This window comes from Zophobas morio, unplaced genomic scaffold (assembly GCF_036711695.1).
Source record: "Zophobas morio isolate AGI-343-1 ecotype UQ-CSIRO unplaced genomic scaffold, CSIRO_AGI_Zmor_V1 ptg000014l, whole genome shotgun sequence".
Taxonomy (NCBI): domain Eukaryota; kingdom Metazoa; phylum Arthropoda; class Insecta; order Coleoptera; family Tenebrionidae; genus Zophobas; species Zophobas morio.
The window spans coordinates 2,582,122-2,606,336 of record NW_026972119.1 but is presented as its reverse complement, the minus strand read 5'-3'; the positions used below and the strand labels follow the sequence as shown (position 1 = coordinate 2,606,336).

Below are 24,215 nucleotides of genomic sequence, written 5' to 3'. Positions count from 1 at the left end.
TAATTTTTTTGAGTCACCCTGCATATGCAAATCCAAAAATATGAATGGAATGATAAATCACAAGTACAGACTCATCATATTTTGTACATTTTAGATACGATTTATTCGGCAAACTTTCGAGCTGACGTCATCAAGTTTTTGGAGGGGATAAGCAAATATATTTTGACTAAACATTTATTATGCTCTTTATGACCTTAAAACATCTGCAAGATTTCAGAGCATTCGGTTTTGTAGTTCCTGATTAAATCAATAAAATATATTTACGCATTCATTAATTTTTTTGAGTCACCCTGTATATGCAAATCCAAAAAATATTAATGGAGTGATAGTTCACAAGTACAGACTCATCATATTTTGTACATTTTAGATATGATTTATTCCACAAACTTTTGAGCTGACGTCATCAAGTTTTTGGAGGGGATAAGCAAATATTTTTTGACTAAAGATTTATGATGCTCTTTATAGCCTTAAAACATCTGCAACATTTCAAAGCATTCTGGTTAGCAGATTAAAAATTAAATTTCAAAATGTTGTTTTATAATTTTGATTTTTTTTCCAAAAATCTGGACGTTTCGGGTGAAAAGTCGATTCAGAGTTGTAAACTACATGTGTAGGACTATGTTATTTTATACAATTGAAAACCCATTTACTATGTACAATTTTGAAGTGACGTCATCGCTTTAGTGGTGGGGATGATTCGACAAATTTTGGTTAGCGTTTTACCATCTACATGATATTCCTAATATAAGTACAAAATTTCACAACAATCGGTCGAGTACTTTCGGAGATTATCTGTCTAATAAAAATCCGTGACAACAGACGGACAGACGGACAGACGGACAGACGGACAGACGGACAGACGGACAGACGGACAGACGGACAGACGGACAGACAGACGGAAATGGGAGACCTATTTCTTCGTCTTCTAGGGGTCATGAAAGATCGAGAAAACCTAAAAGTAGAGAGTCGGCCGACGGACTCGATTACAATACTTCCTTTGCTTACGCTCGGGAAGTAAAAACACAAGGCGATAAAAAGTAAATGGACACTTTTTTTGTTTTAATTATCATTTTGTTTTTTTAATTATGTGTTCAGGACTCATTAATGCTTTTTTTTAACATATCATGCTCATGCATGATCGTCGATGACATAAGTTGGCACATTTTTCTATTGACTTTGGTTTACATTCCTACAACAGAATACTTATGGTTTTCCGAGTTCTAATTCGGTTTTACGATGTGTAAAAGTTAACTTCTTTAACAATAGATTACGACTGCCGGCGATGGGACAATCATAAATAAGGATTTAACCACTACACTGTATAATGGTAACGGTATGGTTAAATCCTTATTTATGACTAGTAATCTATTGTTAAGGAAGTTAACTTCTACACAATGGGGTACTATCATAAAACCGAATGAGAAATAGGGAAACTATGTATATACATATTTAGTATTCCTTACGTCCTTATATATACATTGGAGTACGTTTTTACTTTTAGCGATAACCCATGTTGTTGAAATGTAGTTGTAGTATGTTATATTCTTACCTCAAAGTACTATTTGAATTTAAAAAACGAAAAATTTAATTCGGTGATTTATTTCGAGGAAACATGTCCATTTTTAGAGTTAGTAGTGACAGGACACAAGAATACCTATCTAAGTTTTACTACACCTACTTTTCTAGTGTAGATATAGGTACTAAGGTAGGTATTACTGAATACTTCTTTTTTTATATTTACCTATAAGTATATAAAATTTTACATTATAGTAACCACTTTACATTGTTATAGTACAAATCTTTTTTTTTACCAATGTTATTGTAAATAAATGATGTCAACACTGTAGTTACCTACCTCCATGGTTTTATTTTATTTAACTTAGTATTTTATGTTGATAGGATTTTTGTTGTTAAATTATATTGTATTTATTAATCAAAATACATATATTAAATTTAAAAAATATATGTATCCCGCTTCTAAAGTCTACAAGTCTACTGTACTTTGCCTACTTTTTTTTGCTTGTTTAACAGTCAAGCAAATTTATTCATACATAATTTTCAAACATGCAGTACCTTATCTCAGAGTATTATCAATTGTAATATCCCGAGTGCATGTCAAATTGTCGACAATTTTACTTTTCTTGGGTGCGCGAATGTGCGCGGGAGAAAATTAGGAGATTTGCACGAGCGCATATTTTGCAAACTATTTCCTGAAAAAAAAAATTGGTCGAAGGTTATTTCGACATAACTTCCCTAGCCCCTGAAATACAATAAAACATATCCTGCTTTTTCGAAAAATGACAAAATTTGATGTTGCATATATTTTATGAGAACCCCTAAAAGTTAAAATAAAGATAAAGAAGCGTGCTACGCGTATGTTTCAAATGAATTTCCCCTTTAAAAAATTTTGGCAAAACGTGATCGAGGTTTTTGCACTTGTATCAATTTGGATAGGTACACTAATAATAACAGTATTGTATTTCGAAATTTTCAGGAAAATGAAATGAACCGTTCCTGATTTAATCAGTAAAATAAACTGGCTCATTCATTAATTTTTTAAGTCACCCTCTATAGGTAATTCTAAACAACCCATCACAATTATCACATCATTAAACGAAATTATTTCTTTTCGAGCATTCACCTGTTAGTATAGTGTCGATAAGGAATGATTATTTTCAAAACTCAAGGAATTATCAAAATGAAAATGGATACGTCTGGCTTATCTTATGAAAATGAGAGACGCTGGGTAATTCTGTAAAAGAATCATTCAATGAACGCCACAACAAAGAACAATTGTAATTTTAATCGAGACAAAAATCGATGTTTATCTTTGTTTCTCAGAAGTGTTGTACCTTATACGCATAAGAGTTTACTCTTTTATATATACAGAGTGAGATAAAAAACAAATGAAAGACCAAATATGTACGGTTCTTTCTTCATACATAAAAATTATTTCCGAATGTATAGTGTTTTTTTTTTAAACATAGCACATAACTTAGTTTTTTAAATACAACACCTATATATATTTAAATATTCTCAATAGTCTCCCTCTAAGTGTCATAACCATTTTTTAATTTAGAAATTCCTATAAGACGCTACAACGTTATTACATTTTTTTTTTAATTTGTTCTGCAATGCGTGGTTCCATAAAAAATCGTAGTATTCTTATTTCTAAGATTTGCGATGCAAGATTTTATGAAGAGATAAACAGATCTACCCGCTTTATTGTGCAATGCATTAAATACAGTTTTAATATACAGAGTGTTTCTAAAACATTTCTAAAATGTCACAATCTGCAAATGTCGATGTTGCAGTTTTTCGAAATGGAACACCTGTATTTCACCTACTACTGCATCTTACTGTATTTTTTGTTCTCTATCTTTCGATGTGTCGGTGTGTCTCGTAAAAAGGAAAAAATCTCAAGACTATCACCCTTCAATTTAGAAAATATTTAACAAAAAAAGATACCTAGAAAATAAAAAACATAACAATATCTTCGCAGTAATAAAATAAAGGATGTCCTATTTCGAAAAACTGAAATATCGATATTTAAAGATTCTAATAATGAAAAAGTGTTTTATAACACTAGATAAATAAGGTTTAATTTTACTTTTAGTACATATTAGAAGAAAGAGAACAAACAATAGTTTAAGATACAGTAAAAAAATAGAGGTGTTCTATTTGAGAAAACTGAAATATCGATACTTGGAAATAGTAAAATTTTAGAATTTTTTTAGAGACACTCTGTTTATTAAACACTCTGTTTATTAAACACTCTGTATAGTTAAAAATAATTTTAGTGTATAGTCCTCAAAGAATCGTACAACTTTCGTCTTTGACTAGTTCTAATAGTTAATCTTAAGTTACCTAACTTAAGTTAACTAACTTAAAGTTAGTATCCCGAGGACCGCGCATTTGGTGACCCCCACTGTATATACGTATCTAACCGCATTTCCAAACCCGGCATATTTAACAGACGTTACCCATCCTAAGAGTTTTTCAGAATATAATATAACAGATTTAACAGTTTTTGCCAAACTAAAATAAAGGGGGAGGGGTGGTTAGACAGATATCTTTAATTAAAAATTTAGCATTTTGCAGTTCCAGATTTAATCAATAAAATGAATTAACTCATCCATTAATTTTTTTTGAGTCAACCTGTATAAGCAATTCTAAAAATATGAAGGCAATGATAAATCACAAGGATAGAATTATACATTCATCATATTTTCTACATCTGCGATAGGATTGATTCGGCAAAATTTTGAGATGACGTCATCATTTTTTGGGAGGATAAACTTTTTTTATGTACAAAATAATTCCGGCGCAACTTCACTGGGTTTTCTCGACACTCGTTGGACTCCGCTGGACTGAATCATCTCGTTCCCAAAGGTAGCCTCCATTCAAACCCATATTACCTTCTCGATGTTTCGCAATCGAGGTCTTTCTCGAATCCATCGCGACTTCCGCTTTCAGGCCTTTCTTTAGTGAACGCCGCTTCGACCGGCCGACGCGTCATACTATATACTAGAAGAAACACGTACATACTAGAAGACCCATAGGCGTCGTACTGGGTCGGCGTACGGGTTTATTTCGTAACAATAGTAACAAAATTACAAATATGCTTATATAGCATTTGATTTTACAATTAGATTATTTGTTTTTTTGGGAAACGTGGACCTTAAAAAAGGTAAATATGTTCTATGTCGACGGTTTCGCCGTTTATAAACGTACAGTTTCTTCAGGACATTCAAAAAACCAAAATTTTTGAGGCGAACTACAATGAAAAAAAAGAGGAAAAAAAAGCAAGCGAATGACATTTGATTTTACATTTTGTCTTGGTGAGACACTATATTTAACGGGTTTTTATCAGATTTTAGTACGATGCTAAAGCTAAACATGAGTGAAGTTGGTTTTAGATTCGTATTCGTCACATTTGAAATAAATACACTTTACTAACTGAGCTAATGATTACAGAATATTGACTGATTGATTGATATTATTAAAAAAAAAATTAAGATGGTACACTAGGTACTTACTTGTGTTTCAGTCATACGCATTTTGTGTTTTAGAAAAACATGTAAGAAACATTTTAAAACAGTCGTTATACAAAGAAGTCATCTATTTTCCTTAAATTTTGGGAATCCACTACCAATATAAAGTCTGAAATTGTATAATATCGAGAAAAATGATCTATAAAATAGGTCTATAAGAAAGTGTCTATAACTCCACCAACAGGTTGAAGACATTATGTTAAAGAATTTTTCGCGAAAATTTACTCTGCATGCGTGATCACTTTCCACGTTTTTTTTTTACCAGAATTGGATTCTGTGATGGATGTTAATTTATTTTGTGTATTTCAGTAATTATGAAAATCAGTACCTAAGTGAAGTCTCGTAATAGGTACCATCGGTGGAAATAAAAAACTGGGACACTGAAAATTTTTGCATTGTAAACAGCTCTTTAAAATGAAATTTAAAAAATGTCACCTTGATTAATGTCAAGTGCCAATTCAAAAATGCCAAGTTTGAATGAAGTTCAAAAGCAAACTATTGCGCAACGTTTAAGGGATGGGGTCTCAATTAGAACAATAGCAACTGAGCTGCATATCAGCAAGAATACTGTCCTACTGGCGAAAAAAAAAATTAATGAATATGGTAGAATTATCAGACAAGCGGGGTCGGGTCGTCCAAAAAAAACGACTGCAGACGAAAACATTCAATTCGCAAATTTCATTCGAGAATATCCTTTCGAAACAGTGGTTAACGCAAGGCAGCAAACGAATTTCCCTGCGTCACTGAAAACAGCCCGGAAGAGAGTCCACGAAACTGAATTAAGAAATCGGGCTGCTGCCAATAAAATATTTTTAACTGAGCAAAACAAGGCAAATAGGGTATTATTTGCTCAGGAATTTGTCAATAAACCTGCAGATATGTGGAATAATGTGATATTTTCCGACGAAAAAACTTTCAAATCATATAGTAATGGGCGTCGTCGTGTCTATAGACCCCCAGGAACGAGATATGATGAACGCTATTGCAATAAATATAAACAATCCGGTCGCTTTTCCGTTAATGTTTGGGGGTGGGTTAGCAGCAGAGGACGTGGAATTTGCGCAATAGTAGAAGAAAGATTAAACGCTAATGTATACAGAAGGCTTCTAGAGGAACTTATGCTCCCCTCAGTAATACCAGTTTTTGGAGAACGAAACTTTATATTTCAACAAGTTTGTGCTATTCTTCTTTTCATTTTTTTTTTTTTTTTAAATTATAAAACCCATTGCAGGATAACTGTCCAGTTTATAATGCCCGACTGGTAAGTCGGTATTTGGAAGCCCGGGGAGTGAATGTTTTGCCTTGGCCCTCTAGGAGTGCAGATTTAAACGTAATTGAAAATGTTTGGGGAGAAATGCAAAAATATATTTATCAAAATGATTTTCGACCTAGAAATCCACTAGAATTACAAGAAAAAATTGTCGAGGCATGGGAAACTGTAACACCTGGATATATGAGGCAGTTAGTTGCTTCCATGCCTCGTCGACTACAGAATGTGATCGATGCAAATGGTGCAATGACAAAATACTGATCAGTTGAATTGGCATCTTCAGTATAATGTTTCTAGTTATAATTCCAGTTTTTCATTTTCTCTTGAATAAAGTTACGTTCCTAATTTTACGCTCTCGTTGACGCCTTTATCTTTCCGACTAATTTCTTGAAAACAATAAATACTCGTAAAATATGCGAAAATGTTTCACAAACCTAATAAATATTTTTGGCAGGAAAAGCCCAACTTACATGTTTTAAATTTCGAATTTTCAAAATTATCTAGTTACCTATTGTGTCCCAGTTTTTTTTGTCCAGCGATGGTACCTACTGCACAAGGAATTGCGATTCTCGCAACTATTACGAGTAGTACCAGCTGGAATAAACTAATTCACAAAGGGGTTAAAAAGTTATAATTTGTAAGCATAAAGTAACAAGTCTAAATGCCAGAATAAAATTTCATCACCAAATCGCCACCAGAGGTGTAGCGAATCCTTATAAATTTGGGGGTTTATTCCGACCAATGCAAGTTGCCAAAAAAGATATTGATATTTCTCATTCTGTAGGTATCCAAGACTTTGTCGGTTGATTTTTCTGACTATTGAAATGTAGGTACAAAATTAATTGGTAGCTAACATTATTTTTATTAATTATTATCGACATTGAAACCCTGTTGTTCAATCGTGTGTCAACGTTTAATGTTTAATGATAGTTATTTATCAAGGAAGCCGATTGTTACAGTCTTATCCCTAATAAACAGCTAGTTAATGTGTAACTGTAGCAAGGTTTTGCTTTATCCAGTGGAATTGATTGTTTGGAAATTATAGGTGAATAAAACTGAACGAAACGATTGAAATGTGTATTGCAACTTGGTGGTACATCAACTGAACTTACAGTGTCAAGTGCGCACATGCGCAAGCTTATGTCGGTAATACAGTTAGCAAAAGGGTAGTTTTCTATAATATCAACACTCCCACTAGAAAACTACAACTATCAACAACAAAAATTTTTAAATTTAAATAAAGTAAAATTAACGCTTCTTGAGTCCCATTTCCTTCAGGTGCTTTTCATGCAGTTCCAGAGGTAATGCTTTGGTCATCACATCAGCTGTCATTTCCTTCGAAGCAATGTGTTGAACTTGTATGGCCTTTTCTTGAATTTGCTCACGAAGGAAATGATGTCTCACATCTATGTGCTTTGTCCTTGCTCTGTATCCTCCCACTCGACTCAGATCCACTGCGCTTTTATTGTCACATTTCAGAATAGGTCCTTCGTCATCGACTTCAGGCATTAATTCATTTAGAAGGCCCTGTAACCAAATAGCTTCTTGCGCCGCTGCACTTAGAGCCATGTATTCTGCTTCAGTTGTGGATAAAGCAATGGTGGGTTGTTTCTTGCTATTCCATGATACAGGGGCCCCTTGGAATGTAAAGACATATCCTGTGGTTGACCGTCTCTCATCTTCATCACCTGCCCAGTCTGCGTCACAAAAACCTGCAAGTTTTCCATTCTCTGTCCTTGTAAAACAGAGTCTGAAGTCCTTTGTGCCCTGGATGTATCGAAGGACTCGTTTCACAGCTGACCAGTGAGCAGAGCCTGGATTATTGTTAAATCGGCTCAATAACGCTAGAGAATATGCCAGGTCCGGACGCGTACCCTGACATGCATACATCAATGACCCAACTGCCTCTTGATATGGTACATTCTCCATGTTTTGAACCTCGTTCGTTGATTTTGGGTACATTTCTTTTGTTAGCTTCTCGGATGGACTTAACGGAGTTTTAGTCGGATTGCAGTTTGCCATGTTGAATTTTGATAAAACCTCTTCTAAATATTTTGATTGGTCCAACCATAATTTGCCCTCTTTTCTGTCTCTTGTTACCCGAATTCCCAGGATATACTGTAATTCTCCCAAATCTTTCATTTTGAATCTGCTTTCCAATTCTTTCTTCAATTCATTTTTCATTTTTGAATCGTTGCCCAAAATGAGTAAATCATCTACATAGACTGCGACAATGACAATCTTATTATCCTTGCAAAGATAATATATGCACTCATCTCGTTTTGATTGATTTAGCCCAATTTCTATAAACGCTTGATGTAACTTCAAATTCCATTGTCTTCCAGCTTGCTTCAAACCATACATTGCCTTGTTTAATTTGCAAACTTTATTTTCTTGGCCTCTAACTTCAAATAATTCAGGCTGCTGAATAAAAATGTCATCGTTAAGATCTCCTTGCAAGAACGCAGTCACTGCGTCCATATGATCAATGTCAAGGTCATACTTGACTGCAAGCCCTAAGATCAATCTAATCGAATTGTATCGTACCACAGGTGAATAGGTTTCTTGATAATCTATCCCCTTACGTTGACAACAGCCTTTCACTACAAGTCTGGCTTTAAATCGATCTATGTTCCCGTCTTGATCTAATTTTGTTTTAAATACCCATTTGCTGTCAATCACTTTAGCATTGGTTGGCAAATCTGTGAGAGTCCATGTTTTGTTTTCAATGAGTGCATCGTATTCAACTTGCATTGCTTCAAGCCATCTTGTACACTCAGGACTCGAAACAGCTTCTTCAACATTTTTGGGCTCCCTCGTCAACGACTGAACATGGTAGCAAATATATTCAGAAAATTCCTTTGCTTTTCTTTCCCTACTTGATTTTCTTATAGCGGGTTCTTCTCTTTCGGTGTTTTCGACTTGCTCAACATCATCATTGGTTTCAATTTCATGGACATTACATTCAACCTGAATTTCTTCAATTTCTTGTTCATCAATTTCGTCTGCTTGAGTTTCTTCGATCTCACACTCTTCACTTTCTTCGGTATGATCATGGAGGTTCGTTTCATCGGTGATTGGGTAAAACAACCAATCATTGTTTTCACATTGCGATGCCTTTGGAAGTTCTTTTTCAAAAAATACAACATCTCTAGCCTCCACAATTTTCTGTTTTCTTATGTGATAGAGCCGGTAGCCTTTCGAACCATTTGCATAGCCCACATGAATGCATTCTTCTGACTTCGGGTCCAATTTTCTGCGTTGTTGTTTAGGCACGTGAACAAATGCCCTACAACCAAACACTTTTAAATAGGATAGATCAGGTTTCTTACCTGTGTAAGCTTCATTTGGTGTGACGTCTTTCAATGTTCTTGTCGGTGCTCTGTTGATCAAGTGGACAGCTGTATTTACGGCTTCTGCCCAAAACCTTTTCTTCAAATTGGCACCAATTAATAAGCAACGCGTTTTTTCTATGATGGTGCGGTTCATCCGCTCTGCAACTCCATTTTGTTCGGGCGTATGTGGAATCGTTGTTTGGTGACAAATACCAGACAATTTCAGCAGCTTGAGCAACCTGTTGTTGACATATTCAGTTCCATTGTCAGTCCTCAGAGTCTTGATTCTATTTCCCGTTTGATTTTCTACCATATTCTTGAATTCTTGGAAAACATCGTGTACTTCTGATTTGTTTCTTAGGAAGTAAACAAATACTTTGTGGGTGAAGTCGTCCACAAAAGTGAGAAAGTATTTTGATCCTCCCAATGAATTTTCCTCCATAGGACCACATAGGTCTGAATGGATTAGTTCCAAGGGTCGGCTTGAGTTCTTGACATGTGGCTTAAATGGTAGACGGTGTTGTTTGCCCTGCACACATACCTCGCAAGGTTCACTCAGCGAATTTTTGAAATTCGTTCCCGTAACGACCCCGTTTTTCATTCGGTTCATGCTGTCCGTTGACGGATGGCCTAGTCTGCTATGCCATAGATGTATATTGTCAGCAACCGATACTGAGTTAGCACCGTGCACCTTATTTTTCGGTCGATCCAGTTTGTACATGCCATTCTTCAGTGTGGCACTGGCGATGAGGGCGTTGCTTTTGTCGTATATACTGCATTTACTGTTCTCAAAGTACACCTTGTGCCCCTTATTGGTTATTTTACTCACAGACAGCAAGTTTGTTGTCAAATCTGGCACAAACATAACCTCTTTTACGTTTATTTTGTCAGGTGTACCACCTGTACAAACGTCCAAATTTACCTCCCCCACTGCATCGACATTTAGACGATTTTTATTGGCTACTATAATTTCCTGCGTGGATGAAGGAGGTTTGCTTGCGGATGTCAGCCACATGTCAGCCATGTTTTGTCGTTAGTTAGATGGACCGATGCGCCGGAGTCGATATACCATTCATTTTTTTCAACATGATCGTTTCCCGTTGACAAGACTGTTAAGAAGGATTTCGCTTCCTTCGTGTTGGAAGATTTGCCATTTTCTCTCTGCAGGCGAGCCTTTCGTTTAAAACAATTCTTCCCGAGATGACCAATTTTATTACATTCAAAACACCGTGGCCCATTTTTAGTATAGTTCTTCTTTTCGGCGTGGTTTCCGAAGAACGCTACTCCATTTTTGTTTGAACTGCTTGTATCGACCTTGACCTCTTGTAATAGTTTCACCTTGATGGAGTCACTGGTAATGGCGATACCGGAGCTTTCTAGTCCCATTATCATCGGGCGATAATGGTCTGGCAATCCAGCAAGTAATAACGTCCCGAGCCATTCATCATTTACAACAAAACCAATATTCGTCAATTTATGTCCTGTTGAAATAATCTTGTTAACGTATTCTTCTACGGAATCACAATTTTCCAACTGAGTTGTGATTAAGGTACGTAACAGGCCAACTCTTCGCGTAAGTCCTTTATCGTCGAAGGCCTTGATTAAATTTTCCCATGCCTCTTTCGCTGTCTTCGCATTTTGCACGTGGACATAGTTTATGGGGTGTATCGACAGGATTATTTTGGCCTTAGCCTTTGCAACTTGTTTTGCCGTAGTGTTCGTACCCTCAACACATTCCCACAACTCTTCATGCTCCAAATATGTTTGCATTGCGAATTTCCATGAGTTGAAGTTTTCGCGCCCTAGTAGTTTTTCGATCGGTGGTAGCGTGGACGCTGCCATTTTGTTGCCGGAACACAAAAGTTTTTATCACTAAGATATATCGGATTCACCTTATTTTTACACGCGGCCAAACAATCAGCAGTACCCTGGGCCCATAACCTGTAGCAAGGTTTTGCTTTATCCAGTGGAATTGATTGTTTGGAAATTATAGGTGAATAAAACTGAACGAAACGATTGAAATGTGTATTGCAACTTGGTGGTACATCAACTGAACTTACAGTGTCAAGTGCGCACATGCGCAAGCTTATGTCGGTAATACAGTTAGCAAAAGGGTAGTTTTCTATAATATCAACAGTAACCACTACTATAACAATGATACACGAAATACAAAATAATAATTAATCAACAACAGACAACACGGATATGTATATTTTAAACAAAACCATGAAATCCTCTAAATTAATTTTTATTGTATCAAGTCAAACCGGTGAAGTATCTGGATCTGAGTGGAATTTATTAAACGTATGGAATTTTCTTGAATTATGTAAGAGACACACCTATGTCGCCACATAAAAACAAAAAAAGCTACTTCCACATCAAGCTGTGGGTGTTTCAACCAAATTTATGCGTTCTCGAAAGAATATCTATATTTTACAATGGAAATATAAAAAGAAAAACTCAAATATTTATAAGTCTCCCATTAATGTTTTATCACATCACTTTTATTAAACCGAAACTGATTTTGTTCTTGACAGCAACTGATTAATTAAATGCACAAACAGCACGTGTTGACACATTAACAGATACGTATAGGGCGATAAGTGGGCACCTTTGCAACAGAACAGACAAAAGTATAAAGACCTCTCTAGTCAAAGACGCGTAAAAACCACAATTCACACTCTCTTAATTCTGGTTTTTTAACATTACTGAGAAAACTTTGCGATTTAGCTGGATTTTAAAACACACAGTCGTGAATCATAATTTTAAACATAATAGATAACAACACAAGATACGAGACCATAAGTCGCACCTTATTATCGGATACTGAATTTTCAATTCTTACAGTAATTGTTTAAATTATAATTTTTCATTTCATGCTGTCCTAGTAAAAAAATACACTGTGTCTGATTTGTAAATACATCACAAACTTATGTTAATGTTTCCCTGTAACATTTATGAAGGTCGTCGAATGAACTTGAGACAATTTTAAGTACATCTTAATTACTAATGCCCTTATAATGGCAAAAGGCAGTTTCTATGTACAAGCTTAATGATGTCCGTCTCTCATTCTTTCGTAATTTTTGTAATAAGAGTTGCTGGAAATGCTCAGATATCACCTTTGTTCTATTCTTAAACCATGAATAAGAGCACTCGCAGACATCGGAAATTCGCAAACCAGAAGTGAATAAAGTGTGTTGACGGAAACATTTCACGTTTTTTGAGTGGGGTACTGGGGACTCCCGGTGAATTCCTCGCCTAGACGTCAACAAACTTACACCGTAGGAATTCCCCTCGTGTGACGTCAATATCTCAAGCGCATGTGTTAATTCAGTCAAAAAACCCGGCAAAATAATCTGGAAAGTTGTTACTCATTCAACGTTCAATCATTTTCCCAATTACTCTAAATCTTTGTGGATCATGGAATATGAAAGTGAATCTACTGCATGTGGCATATGTGGAAATTACAACGACAAACTGGTAAATCTAAAGCCGCAAGAGCAAGTCTTGGTTGGAAAATTGTTCAGATGTGTAAGTTTTCTCCGGTGAAAAAGACTGCGAAATACTAAAAAACTCAAATTTTAGATCTCGCTCCATCCCAAGTCAACGGCTACTTGCGACCACTGCCTGCACAAACTATACAATTTCAAAAATTTTCTAAGAGAAATCATCCTCAGCCAAGCCAAACTTCGACGAACTCATGCGAGAAAAATGGAGGAAGATCCAAACCGAAGTCCGGAGAAGGATCAAGAGGAACCACACACCGATAAATACAACTGCAAGTGCGTAAATTGCCAAAAAAAATTTGGAAGCTTGCCACTCCTAGTCGAAGTGATCGAACAAAATGAAGATAAGACTGAAAGAAACGTGAATGAACCGGTGCCATCAACCAGTCGGGAAATGTCACCTAAAAGCAGCCGAAAACTCATGAAATGCACACACTGCGATAAAATGTTTACTCATAAGGGAGACTATAACAAGCATCTTCGGAAACACACTGGAGAGCAACCCTTCACCTGTTCTATCTGTGATAGGAAATTTGCACACACATCTAATTTAGCTAGGCATATGCGACTTCATAGTGGCGACAGACCATTTACCTGTGAAACCTGCCAAAAAAACTTTAGTAGGAAGGATAAGTTGGAACAGCACCGAAAAAGCAAAAGCTGCAAGAAAACCAGCTAACCACAGCCTTTAAATATAAGTACAATTAAAATTAAGTTAATTTTAGTACACTGATTTGTAAATATAAAATATAATAAACTGACTTTTATTAAATTTTGACATTTCTATCTTCATTTGAAATTTGAATGAATTGAAACTTCAGAACCTGTTTTGAACACAAAGAATTATTGCTTTCGATTAAATTTAATTCAGGATATATTACGGAAAGATACAGACACATTAAATTAATTTGTACCTATTTAAAATTAAAAAAAAGTTTTGTCAGTAGGTCAGCAACAAAGAAACGGTCAACAAATGATGAACATGAAAATATTTCACTATTTCAACTGGTTAAAGACGATTTATATTACAGTTCGTGTAAGTCTTCAAATATTGCAAAAAATTTAAAACAAATTATTTACACAGACGTCACAAAAGTTGGGAATCCCACTTTTAACCTAGATCGAAATGTCATTATTTATTATATGAATAACGCACAACGGGACGTAGAACGTAGAACGCAGAACGCAGCCGTACATTTTACTTTAACCAATGAAACACGTTCTAGCAAAGACGTTCTAGCTAGCGCCAATCAATCGCCAATGATTAGGTTCCTTTGTGCACGTTGACATTAGATTGACAGTGGATTGACATAAATATAACGTTGACAATTGCAGCTACCGGTGTATAACCTTAAAAATGTTGATGTCCAAAAATTGTGTATCGCTCGTAAAACACCATAAATGGATCAGACCGGAAGGACACGACACTGGGATTAAAGTATTTAATTGTATAACTAAAAACAAAGAACCTTTAATCGTGAAAAACAAAAATTTTGTAACATGGTATACGTGTGGCCCTACAGTGTACGATTCATCACACATAGGTCATGCCAGTTGTTTTATGAAACTGGACATAATACAGAGGATATTAAAACAGTATTTCAACTTAAATCTAGTAACTGTGATGAATATAACAGATGTAGATGATAAAATAATAAATAGAAGCAATGCATCAAAAGTGCCTGTACAAGAATTAACACAGAGATATGAAAAAGAATTCTGGAAAGACATAGAAGAATTAGATATAAGTAAACCCGACGTTATATTACGAGTTACTGAAAACATTGAAATTATCAAAAATTGTATAGAAAAATTGATGAAATGTAAGAAAGCTTATCAGGCAGAAAATGGAACAATTTATTTTGATGTGGGAGCGTATAGTAACTATGGAAAACTTCAAAACATTAGCAGTGAAAATCCAGAACATGAACATGAATACAAAAAGTCTAGCATGGATTTTGCATTGTGGAAATCTGCAAAATCTGGTGAAGTATATTGGGAGAGTCCATGGGGCAATGGAAGGCCAGGGTGGCACATCGAATGTTCAGCTTTAGCAAGCCATATCTTTGGTACAATATTTATTGTTTTGATAGTATTGAAAGGCTCATTTTTATGTTATTTTTAGGGCCAGAGATAGATATTCATGCTGGAGGAATCGACTTGCGTTTTCCGCATCATGAGAATGAGGAAGCTCAGTCTTGTGCCTTGCATTGTAAAACTCAATGGGTTAATTACTGGATCCATACTGGTCATTTGCATTTAAAAGATAGCGAAAAAATGTCTAAATCATTAAAGAATACAATGTCAGTCTCCTCACTTTTGGCAAATACAACACCACAAACCTTTCGAATGGCATGTTTAATGTCTCATTACAGAAAACATATGGAGTTTAGTCCTGAATTTATGGCAACAGCCAGTACGAATTTACAAAATTACATCAACTTTATTGATACTTGCAAAAATTACTTAAATGGATTAATTACAGTAGATGTGGACAACAATGCAATGGAGCAGCTGGTACAAGATTCGGCAGAAATAATATATGGTGCACTGACAGATGATTTCAACACTCCATTAGTTGTGAAAACTTTAAATAAACTAGTGTCAGCAGTGAATATAACCCTTCATTCATCTAAGACACATTCTAGTGTTTCAAAATCAGTTAATGTTGTGGTTATCTTAAATTTAGTCTTGAGAACATTAAACATGTTGGGATTAGATTTAAGTTATAAGAAACATAGTGAGAGTGGAAGTGACTTTGTGGAAATCATGAACATATTAAATGATTTCAGACAAAATGTAAGACAGTTGGGTATTTCAAAGAAAGATCAACAACTATTAGAAATGTGTGACACTGTTAGACATAATTTAAAGAATTCTGGAATTATTTTAAAAGATCATGGTAAGGTTTCATCATGGTCTACTTAGCTGATATTATAAAATGATTTAAAAAGTTTAGAAAACTGCAGATTATTTCTCTACAGAAAAAAATCCCACTTCAAAATAAAAGTACAATAACATAGCATAAGACAGTTTTAAATGCTATCTATGATTTTTAACTGTTTTATTGGAGTATCATCTCCATACTGATAATCAAGTGCTGTGATTCTAAATGTTTCTTCAAATTAATAGTGTAATTTGTAATTTCATCCTCAAATGAGTACCAACCATGTATCTCATGATGCTGCAACTTCTAGTCATATGACAAAAAGAATACTTCTTATCATAGATCGTGCTTTTAATTGCTTACTAAATACGCCATTACTTCGTAATTAATTGTACTCCCAAAAACTAATAAATAATCAATTTTACAATGTTGTTGATGCTTTTTAATTGCAAAGATACCTGCTGACAAGGAATCAAACATTCTGGAAACTACACTACGCGTGATTAATTTCATAGGTTCACAGTAGAAAACAGTCATGATTATATAGGCAATATATATTTTTAAAATGAATGCAGAAACATTCATTTATTAAAATTAATACAATATTTTTGTTTTTTTTATGTTTGTGTGAATAACAACAATGCGTGATATAATATGTAGTTTCCCATGCAAATACAAGCAATAGTTATAAAAAAATTAAAATAAATAATATAACGTGAAGACTATTACATAGCAACCAACATATGTATGCCCAAATACCCTCGACAAAGAAATAGCGCGTGTATAAGTGTTACTATCTATTATGATGTACATTCAGGGGATTTTGGGCATTAAACATTTAATTCTGGAATAGAGTACGGGTAAATTCTATGTAATCCAAGGCTCCCGCTATTGGTCTTTCAGTTTTAGGTTCCACATACGGTTTCATTCTTGCTACGCAATAATCGGCCATCTCCTTTGTCAAATTCTGCAACAAATAAATAAATTTGAGCATCAAAAGTTAAATTAAATCCGCAATATTTGAAGTAAAAGCTTTAAAGAAAGAAACTTACCGCATATAGCTCTTCTTGTGTGACGTATAGACGATCACCCGCCGTAATAGCTCTAAACGCTTTTTCAATTTCTTCAGAACTTTGCACATTTTCCGTCTCTTTACTTATCATAAATGCCATGTATTCCTGTAAGGATACGTATCCATCCCGATTTGGATCAACAACGTCTAAAACGCCAAGCAATTAAAACACGTTAAAAACTACGTGCATGAGAATTACCTAAAATAGCATCAAATTCTGGGTCTGGTTGTCCTTCTTCCACCATAGGTAGATCATAACCCAATGCCCTTAAACAACTCTTGAACTCTTGCTGGTTCAGTTTTCCCGATTTCTCCTTGTCGAAATGTTTGAACATCATTGAGAACTCCTTCAAAGCATCTTCACTCACACCTTGAAAGAAGATTGATTTAGTTTGATATGTTAATGACGGTTAAATATTTACAAACCTGATTGGTTACGAGCTTGGATCTGCTGTTCAAGATTGTGTTGCATTCTCATGCCCAACTGATCCAACTGGTCCCATTGTTGTGCCAAGCCTACCGTTGAATGCTCAGTGTAACGATTATCCAAAATTAAATGCTCTTCTAAAATGGCGCCCAAATCTTCGATTTTCTTCAGATCAGAACGACGTGCACGAACCTCCGCTGCTTTACGTTTTGTAGCTTCTAGTTGTTGTTCGAGGGAACCTGAACCTTCCATCATCGAAGTACTGTCAAGTAAATTTTATTTAAAACGATATTCTACAACACATGTATATTAATATTTTGCAGTAAGGCACCAACGTATTAACAAAATTTTCGGAAATCTATTACTTAGGTCGCATAAGTCAATTTTTTTTTTTTCAAAAATTGTTGCCATTACGTCAGTTTTTAGTGGTGTTATGATAACAACTCTTTAAAAAAAATGCGCACACATATTTACTTCAAAATCACAAAAACTTTGTCAAGTATGAAATTTTAAAAATGAATTACGACTGCATGCCATTAGAAAGCACGATAAATGATTTGTATGAAATCATGAATTCAGTACGTCAAGAGAAAAATAAAAAATATATATTATTTCGATAAATCCTCTAACAAATGTAACTGAAAATATAGCATACTTCGTATTTTCTAGTAATTCTCGAGAGGCGAATAAAATAAATATTAATTAAACAACCTCTGGTGAGGAGCAAAACAATTCTGGAACATTATAAAACATCTGATTAAACACCGTTACTGAAATTTGGATAACTAACAACTCAATTTTTACACTCTTCCACATTCAGTTTTTTTGAGTTTTGAAATATAGATATATAACATTCACCTTAGCCTGTTCTCACTTAAATTCGTAGAGGATGTGATGGATTGTTATTTATTTATCTGGACGATGTAACTGATTTTAAATGAATTTAATATGAATTTTGAAAGATCCATAAACGAGTAATTACAGAAATTTATACAACTTGTATAGAATTAGTTTATGGAATTGAATTTTTCAATGCGATTAATTATGAAAGATTACGTCGACTTTGTACAGCAGATAAATTAACAAAAGCCATCAAAATTTCACTATCACTGCTTTATGGTACCATTTACAACAAGTGAAAAACCTGTTCAATAGATTGGGTTCGTAGCCGGTCTTATTAACACTTTTTGTAGACTTTTTCTAATACACATATGCATACCACCGAAACCAACAAAACGGTAATATTTTTATTCTTTTCGATCTCCATTTCATAAATTTTACCTGCTGTACAAACAAAAAATTTAATGACAAATGTATCAACACAAATTATTACAGCAAACCAAAAATCAACAAACGTTAGTATCAATCAACACAATTATTTACCCATCCCAGCCCAGAATTCGATAACTGAAAGTAAATACTCCATAAAAAGTACGTCAAAAACCGACTCTAACTTCATTCAGCTTCAGACAATACATTTTTTGCTTACCGAGTTTCCGTCAGCCAGAGATGGAACGCGTTAGCATGTTTAGCAAATTCTTTTCTCAATTTATCGTTTTCTTCTTGTCTTTGAGCCTCCTTATTCAATTCAACGTCTCTCTCAGCAATAATCTTCTGCAAATTACGCCAAGTTTCTTCCAAAGCTTCCATGTTGAACCAGGTGTAGGGATTCGGTCCAACATTGAAGCTCTTAATTTGCTGATCTAAAGCTGCCAGAGCTTCGAAATCGGCCTGCGCACTAGACAAAGATGCCTAGAAATGTTGTAAGTTAGAATACATAAACGCCACTCTTCCTGTTAAGTCTTTACTTGGAATTGAGCATGAGCTTCACGCAAAGCTCGGATTTCTTCGATTGAATTGCAACGGACTGGATCAGTTAAATCTTCCTCAGCATTTTCAAACCAAGAATTGAAAGCAGAAGCTCTCTTGGCAAAAGTGAGGAAAAGATCTTCGATTTGCCTGAATTGCTCTTGCATATGAAGAAGGCGTTGTTTACGAGCGTCGGAGTCAGCCAGCAACTTTTGCCATCTAGCAATGACGTCGGCGTGACGCTGCAGAATAGCTGGGCTTTGATCATGATTGGAAGCGATCAATTGATCCTTAAGGGCTGTGATGTTCTGAATACCCTCATGTTCAAAAGCAGTGAGACCTAGGAAAACAGAACATTATGTGAACCGAGATTACGTGACTTAAGTATAACGTGAGCTCAAACAGAAGAAAATTATTATCTTTATCTAGTACGAAAAACCTACTGTCGAATTTTGATGTGACAACTGAAATTTATTATTCATTGATTGGATAATTTTTAATAACACGTGGAAATGTAATATATTGCAAATTCAGATCATAGTTGAGCTGCTCTAACGACTATTTGGGCACTAATTTAATAGAAACTATGTTATAGTTTTTACAAATAACGAAAATCTCTGGAATTTCATACCTGCATCAAATGTCTCTTGTTTGGTGAGCAGCGTCTGCACCGACGACAAATCTCTTCCGTACTCTTCGCTCTTAACATGCGTCTCCTTATCAGCAATCCAACTTTCAACGACATCTGCTTTCCACATGAACTGCAGATACGCCGAATTGTCGATCAACTTGGCTTTACGTCTACCAGCCAAAGCAGCTAAGTGATCAAGTTTAGTTTGCAACTGTTGACAACGTTGGTTAATACTGTCTGCATTATGGTTGCCATCTGCCACCAGTTTCTTTCCAGCATCATTAATATCTTTGCATCTCTCCCTGTGAGCTTGGAAGTCGGTTTCGAAAGCATCGTGTTTTTTCAATAAACCTTGAACAGCTGCCATTGTATCACCATAATCTTCAACACTCAACAACTGCTGCTTTTCGCTAATCCAAGCTTCTTCTTCTTCAACTTTGGCGAGGAATTGTTGGTAAGTAAGCGATTCGTCTAGTTTTTGACCGCGAGTGGCCGCTAGTTGCTTCAATTCGGCCCAAGCTTGATTGAGCGCTTTGAGGCGCTGTTCAATTTCGGGAACTCCAAGGTTAGAGACGTCCATTAGTTTCTCGCCAGCTTCTTGTACAGCTTGAATTGCGGGTTCATGAGAGCCCAGTTCGGCTTCAAGACGCTTGTGTTTTTTCTTGAGATTTTGCACACCAGTTAGGTCGCGACCATAATCGTCGGATCCCACCAATAGCTTTTTCTCCCTACGCAAATTGTTATTATTATTATAAATGAAATAAAATAAAAGGGTTGAAGATCTTACTTGATCCATGACTCTTCATCAGCAATGTCTCTAAAGAATTGGTGCAAAGTGTTGGCTTCATTGAGGCGAGCCTGGCGATGGGCTGCAAGGTTCTTGATTCGTTCATATCGTTCGTTAATGGATTGACGTTTCTCTTGAATAGAAGCCGTGTCAAACTGGCCACTTTCGATAAGAGAATCTGCTTGATCATTCATATCTGTAAACAAATTCAGTATTAAAGTACCGGTATAAAACGAAAACAATTTTTTTTTCTTTTTTAATTCTAATGTTAGTTATTATTGCCATTTGTTTCAGGGGCCTACACAATGAAGAATACACATAACATTGTGTAAAGATGTCCTGAACACTCTTACATATAATATTCAATTTCTGTTAGAACGTGTGCGAATACCAATATACTAGCATACCACCCACCTTTAATTCTGTCCTCATGCGCCTGAATATCAGCCTCAACCAACTGATGCTTCTTCATCAAATTCTGCACTGATGCTAAATCTTTGCCAGCATCCTCACTCGTAAGCAAACTCTCTACTTCTCCTAACCAGAAGTCCAAATCTTTAACCGCAGCAATGTAAGTCCTCTGCTTGTTAGCTTCCTTGAGTTTCATCGACTTTTCAGTGGTCTTTTGCGTAAGGAACTCCCATTGATCGGCGATAGATTCCAAGCGCTTCTGAACGGCTTCTTCTGAACCAGCGCATTGTCTTTTTTCGATTAAATTCGCTCCGTTTGCCAAGACGGACTGGATTCTATCCGCATTCGCTGCCAGCTCCGCTTCGAAGGCTTGATGTTTCTGGTGTTTTGATTGTATATTTGCCGGATCCTTGTAGCTTTCTTCCGTAGCCAGTTGCAATTTTTCGGCAATCCAGTTTTCGATTTCGTCAGCATCTCGTGAAAATTGTTGCAAGGTTTGGCTCTCGCCGAGTTTTGAGCGTTTTTCGATAAGAGCTTCTTTCAAGTGGCGCCACCTGTCTAGTACTTGTTTTCGTTTGTTGTCGATGTCTTGGGAGGCATAGTGTTCGTTTTCGATCAACTGATTGGCTAAGCTTTCCAAAGCGGCGATTTTCTCTTCCTAATAAAAAACAAATAAAATAAGGGATAATTTCAAACTGAAATTAATGTTACATACGTGAGCATTGATGGCTTTATCGAAATCTTCGTGTTTCTTAATAAGGGCTTCGACGTTGTCACCGTTGGAATCAACTTCGTCTGATGCAAGGAAAGCCTCACGGTCTGACATCCAGTTCTCAGCTTGTTCACAGTCTCTGTAGAACAGATTAAGATCGAGATTTTGGTCTAGTTGGACTCGTCTTTCGATCCAGTGTCTCTCAAGTTCTTTGCGGAAGTCATTCAACTGTTCCAATTTCTCTTGAATTTCTGGACTGGCGTAGTGTTGGGAATTGAGGAGTTGCTCGCCGAATTGTTTAAGAGCATTGAAAGTTCCTGCACGTGCATCAATTTCGGTACGGTGTTCCTAACGACAACGACGAATTAAAAAAATGGAATGATAAGACAGATGAGCGAAAGACGTTAGAAGAGCTTAAGATTGTTGATAATTGCTAATTATTAATAATAACAATTTTACAATAAAAAGTAGAAAGGGCAGAAGCGTTCTTGAAGAATTAATTGCATTTTGATATTCCAACACGCCCGTAATAAGTGTTAGTACCATAAATTATAGAACAATATAGACACTCTGGCTTATAGTGTACCTGAGGTAATCCACAACGTGCATCTATTTCAGCCCTGTAGCTCTAAAAATAAATGTAAACACAAAAATCAGTCTACAAGTCGCGGATACGAATAAATGTGGTAATGGGACGACCAACAATCTAAACATCATTTATTACAACAAAATGGAAATTGAAACATCACGAGATAAAAAACTCAAGTCAGTAAGTTTATTTATAACTGATTTATTAAATGCACTACGATATGAAATGATGCAAAAAACTTACTTGATGGCGTTCAATAAGTGCTTCTGAACCAGTGACGTCATTAGCGAGTTCAGTTGAAGTCACTAAACCAAGCATTGAATTCATCCAAGCCATAAGGTCACGGTGATCGTTGAGAAAACGTTGCAAATCATACGAATCAAGCAATTTTTCTTTACGATTGTTAGCTTTTGCGGTCAATTGTGTCCACAGTTCGTTGATTTCCTCTTGTTTAGCTCGAGTCTGTTCAGCACTCTCGGGATGAGTTTGTACCAAGCGTAAAGCTATTTCGTCCAGTTGTTTAATCTAAACGTACAAATAGTTTTTTATGAGATGTGTTAAAAGTGAGATTTTATTTTGTACGTGTGGAAGTATGGGGAACGAACGAAGTGAAGTGATGATGAATGTTAAATATTTAAATGAAATACTAAATATTTCCCTGATAATTTCGAAGAATGACACCCTGCATACAACACCCACCTTGTCGCCTAGAGCAGCTAGATCCCTTTCGAGTCCTTCATGCTTTCTCTGCAACGCTTGTACGCTTCTCAAATCTTTTCCTAGATCGTCATTATTAAGTGCTTCATCTTTCTCCTGAATCCAGTCTTTAGTTTCGTCTACATCTCTGTGGAATCTCTGCACTTCATGGGCTGATCCCAACTGATTAGCCCTTTCGGCCGTCAACTGTTGCAATGACGTCCATTTCGTGTTCAAGTCTTCCATTTGAGTTTGAATCTTGAGAGCAGCTTCAGTTTGTCCCAACGACACCAACTGCATAGCGATTTCGTTCATCTCCGCCAGACGCACCTCGTTAGCTTTCAGATCTGTCTGGAAATCATCGAATTTCTTTTGCATCACTTCCACCTGTTCCAGGTCTTCACCGACGTCTTGGACTTGGGCGTGCATTTCTTTATCTTTAATCCAAGAAGCGAGTTCGGCGGCTTCTCTAACCAAAACGTATGCTTTGACGGTTTCGTTAAGTTTGTTTTGGCGTTCTCTGGCCAGGGCGAGTAAGCGATCATATTGAGTGTTAATTTGATTTTGTCTGGCTGAGATGGAATTATTGTCGACGAGATTTTGTTGGGAAGCTGTGAGTCCTGCGTCGACTTTTTTGACGTATGCGGCGGGAACAAAACCTTGACGATCGTGAATTTCTACTTTCCACCAATCCTGAAATAAAGAGTAGGTGTTTATGAAAAAACTTCTGTTACTATATAGAAACAAACCAACGCATTAAAGATATAAAATTAGATACAATAAGTTAAGACTGTACCACTTCATCCTTCTGTGGTTGTTGGTTTTTAAACTTTTGGATCAAACGGGAAAGAACGATGTGGATGGCAAAAAAAGTCACAATCATTATGTATTCACGTCGTTTCGTAACAAGCACAATGCATTGTTTGAGATAAGACCGAGATAAGAAATGCTTAATAAGAATGTATATCATTACTTGTTCGTAGTCCAAACCATTTTTATTGTTACAATGGAGTTGTAGGCTGACTGGTC

General features: G+C 35.8%; 3 protein-coding genes across 7 annotated transcripts in view; 2 read left to right on the top strand and 1 right to left on the bottom strand.

The window, feature by feature from the left end:
• The first annotated feature begins 13,010 nt into the window (after positions 1 to 13,010).
• Positions 13,011 to 13,937, top strand: LOC135128930 (zinc finger protein 600-like). The gene is made up of 2 exons (XM_064056008.1): positions 13,011 to 13,190; positions 13,245 to 13,937. Exons 1-2 carry the CDS (start codon positions 13,080 to 13,082, stop codon positions 13,842 to 13,844), a joined length of 711 nt encoding a protein of 236 aa, XP_063912078.1. The 5' UTR covers positions 13,011 to 13,079; the 3' UTR covers positions 13,845 to 13,937.
• A 506-nt stretch (positions 13,938 to 14,443) lies between these two features.
• On the top strand, positions 14,444 to 16,466 carry LOC135129180 (probable cysteine--tRNA ligase, mitochondrial). Its single transcript, XM_064056294.1, has 2 exons — positions 14,444 to 15,234; positions 15,291 to 16,466. Exons 1-2 carry the CDS (start codon positions 14,523 to 14,525, stop codon positions 16,091 to 16,093), a joined length of 1,515 nt encoding a protein of 504 aa, XP_063912364.1. The 5' UTR covers positions 14,444 to 14,522; the 3' UTR covers positions 16,094 to 16,466.
• A 125-nt stretch (positions 16,467 to 16,591) lies between these two features.
• The window catches only part of Alpha-spec (alpha Spectrin), a 28,955-nt gene continuing 21,331 nt past the window's right edge, over positions 16,592 to 24,215 (bottom strand). For 2 of the 5 annotated variants that reach the window (XM_064056289.1, XM_064056290.1), the window contains exons 12-25: positions 23,190 to 23,879; positions 22,734 to 23,015; positions 22,488 to 22,529; positions 21,905 to 22,249; positions 21,193 to 21,847; positions 20,779 to 20,974; positions 19,992 to 20,719; positions 19,360 to 19,700; positions 19,041 to 19,303; positions 18,935 to 18,958; positions 17,551 to 17,813; positions 17,324 to 17,494; positions 17,105 to 17,271; positions 16,592 to 17,019 (exon numbers count right to left, since the gene is read on the bottom strand). In XM_064056289.1, the coding sequence (XP_063912359.1) occupies positions 16,891 to 17,019; positions 17,105 to 17,271; positions 17,324 to 17,494; positions 17,551 to 17,813; positions 18,935 to 18,958; positions 19,041 to 19,303; positions 19,360 to 19,700; positions 19,992 to 20,719; positions 20,779 to 20,974; positions 21,193 to 21,847; positions 21,905 to 22,249; positions 22,488 to 22,529; positions 22,734 to 23,015; positions 23,190 to 23,879 (4,296 nt within the window). In that variant the 3' untranslated portion in view covers positions 16,592 to 16,890. The remainder of the gene's footprint in view (positions 17,020 to 17,104; positions 17,272 to 17,323; positions 17,495 to 17,550; positions 17,814 to 18,934; positions 18,959 to 19,040; positions 19,304 to 19,359; positions 19,701 to 19,991; positions 20,720 to 20,778; positions 20,975 to 21,192; positions 21,848 to 21,904; positions 22,250 to 22,487; positions 22,530 to 22,733; positions 23,016 to 23,189; positions 23,880 to 24,215) is intronic. The other 3 variants (XM_064056291.1, XM_064056292.1, XM_064056293.1) reach the window with 3 other exon arrangements.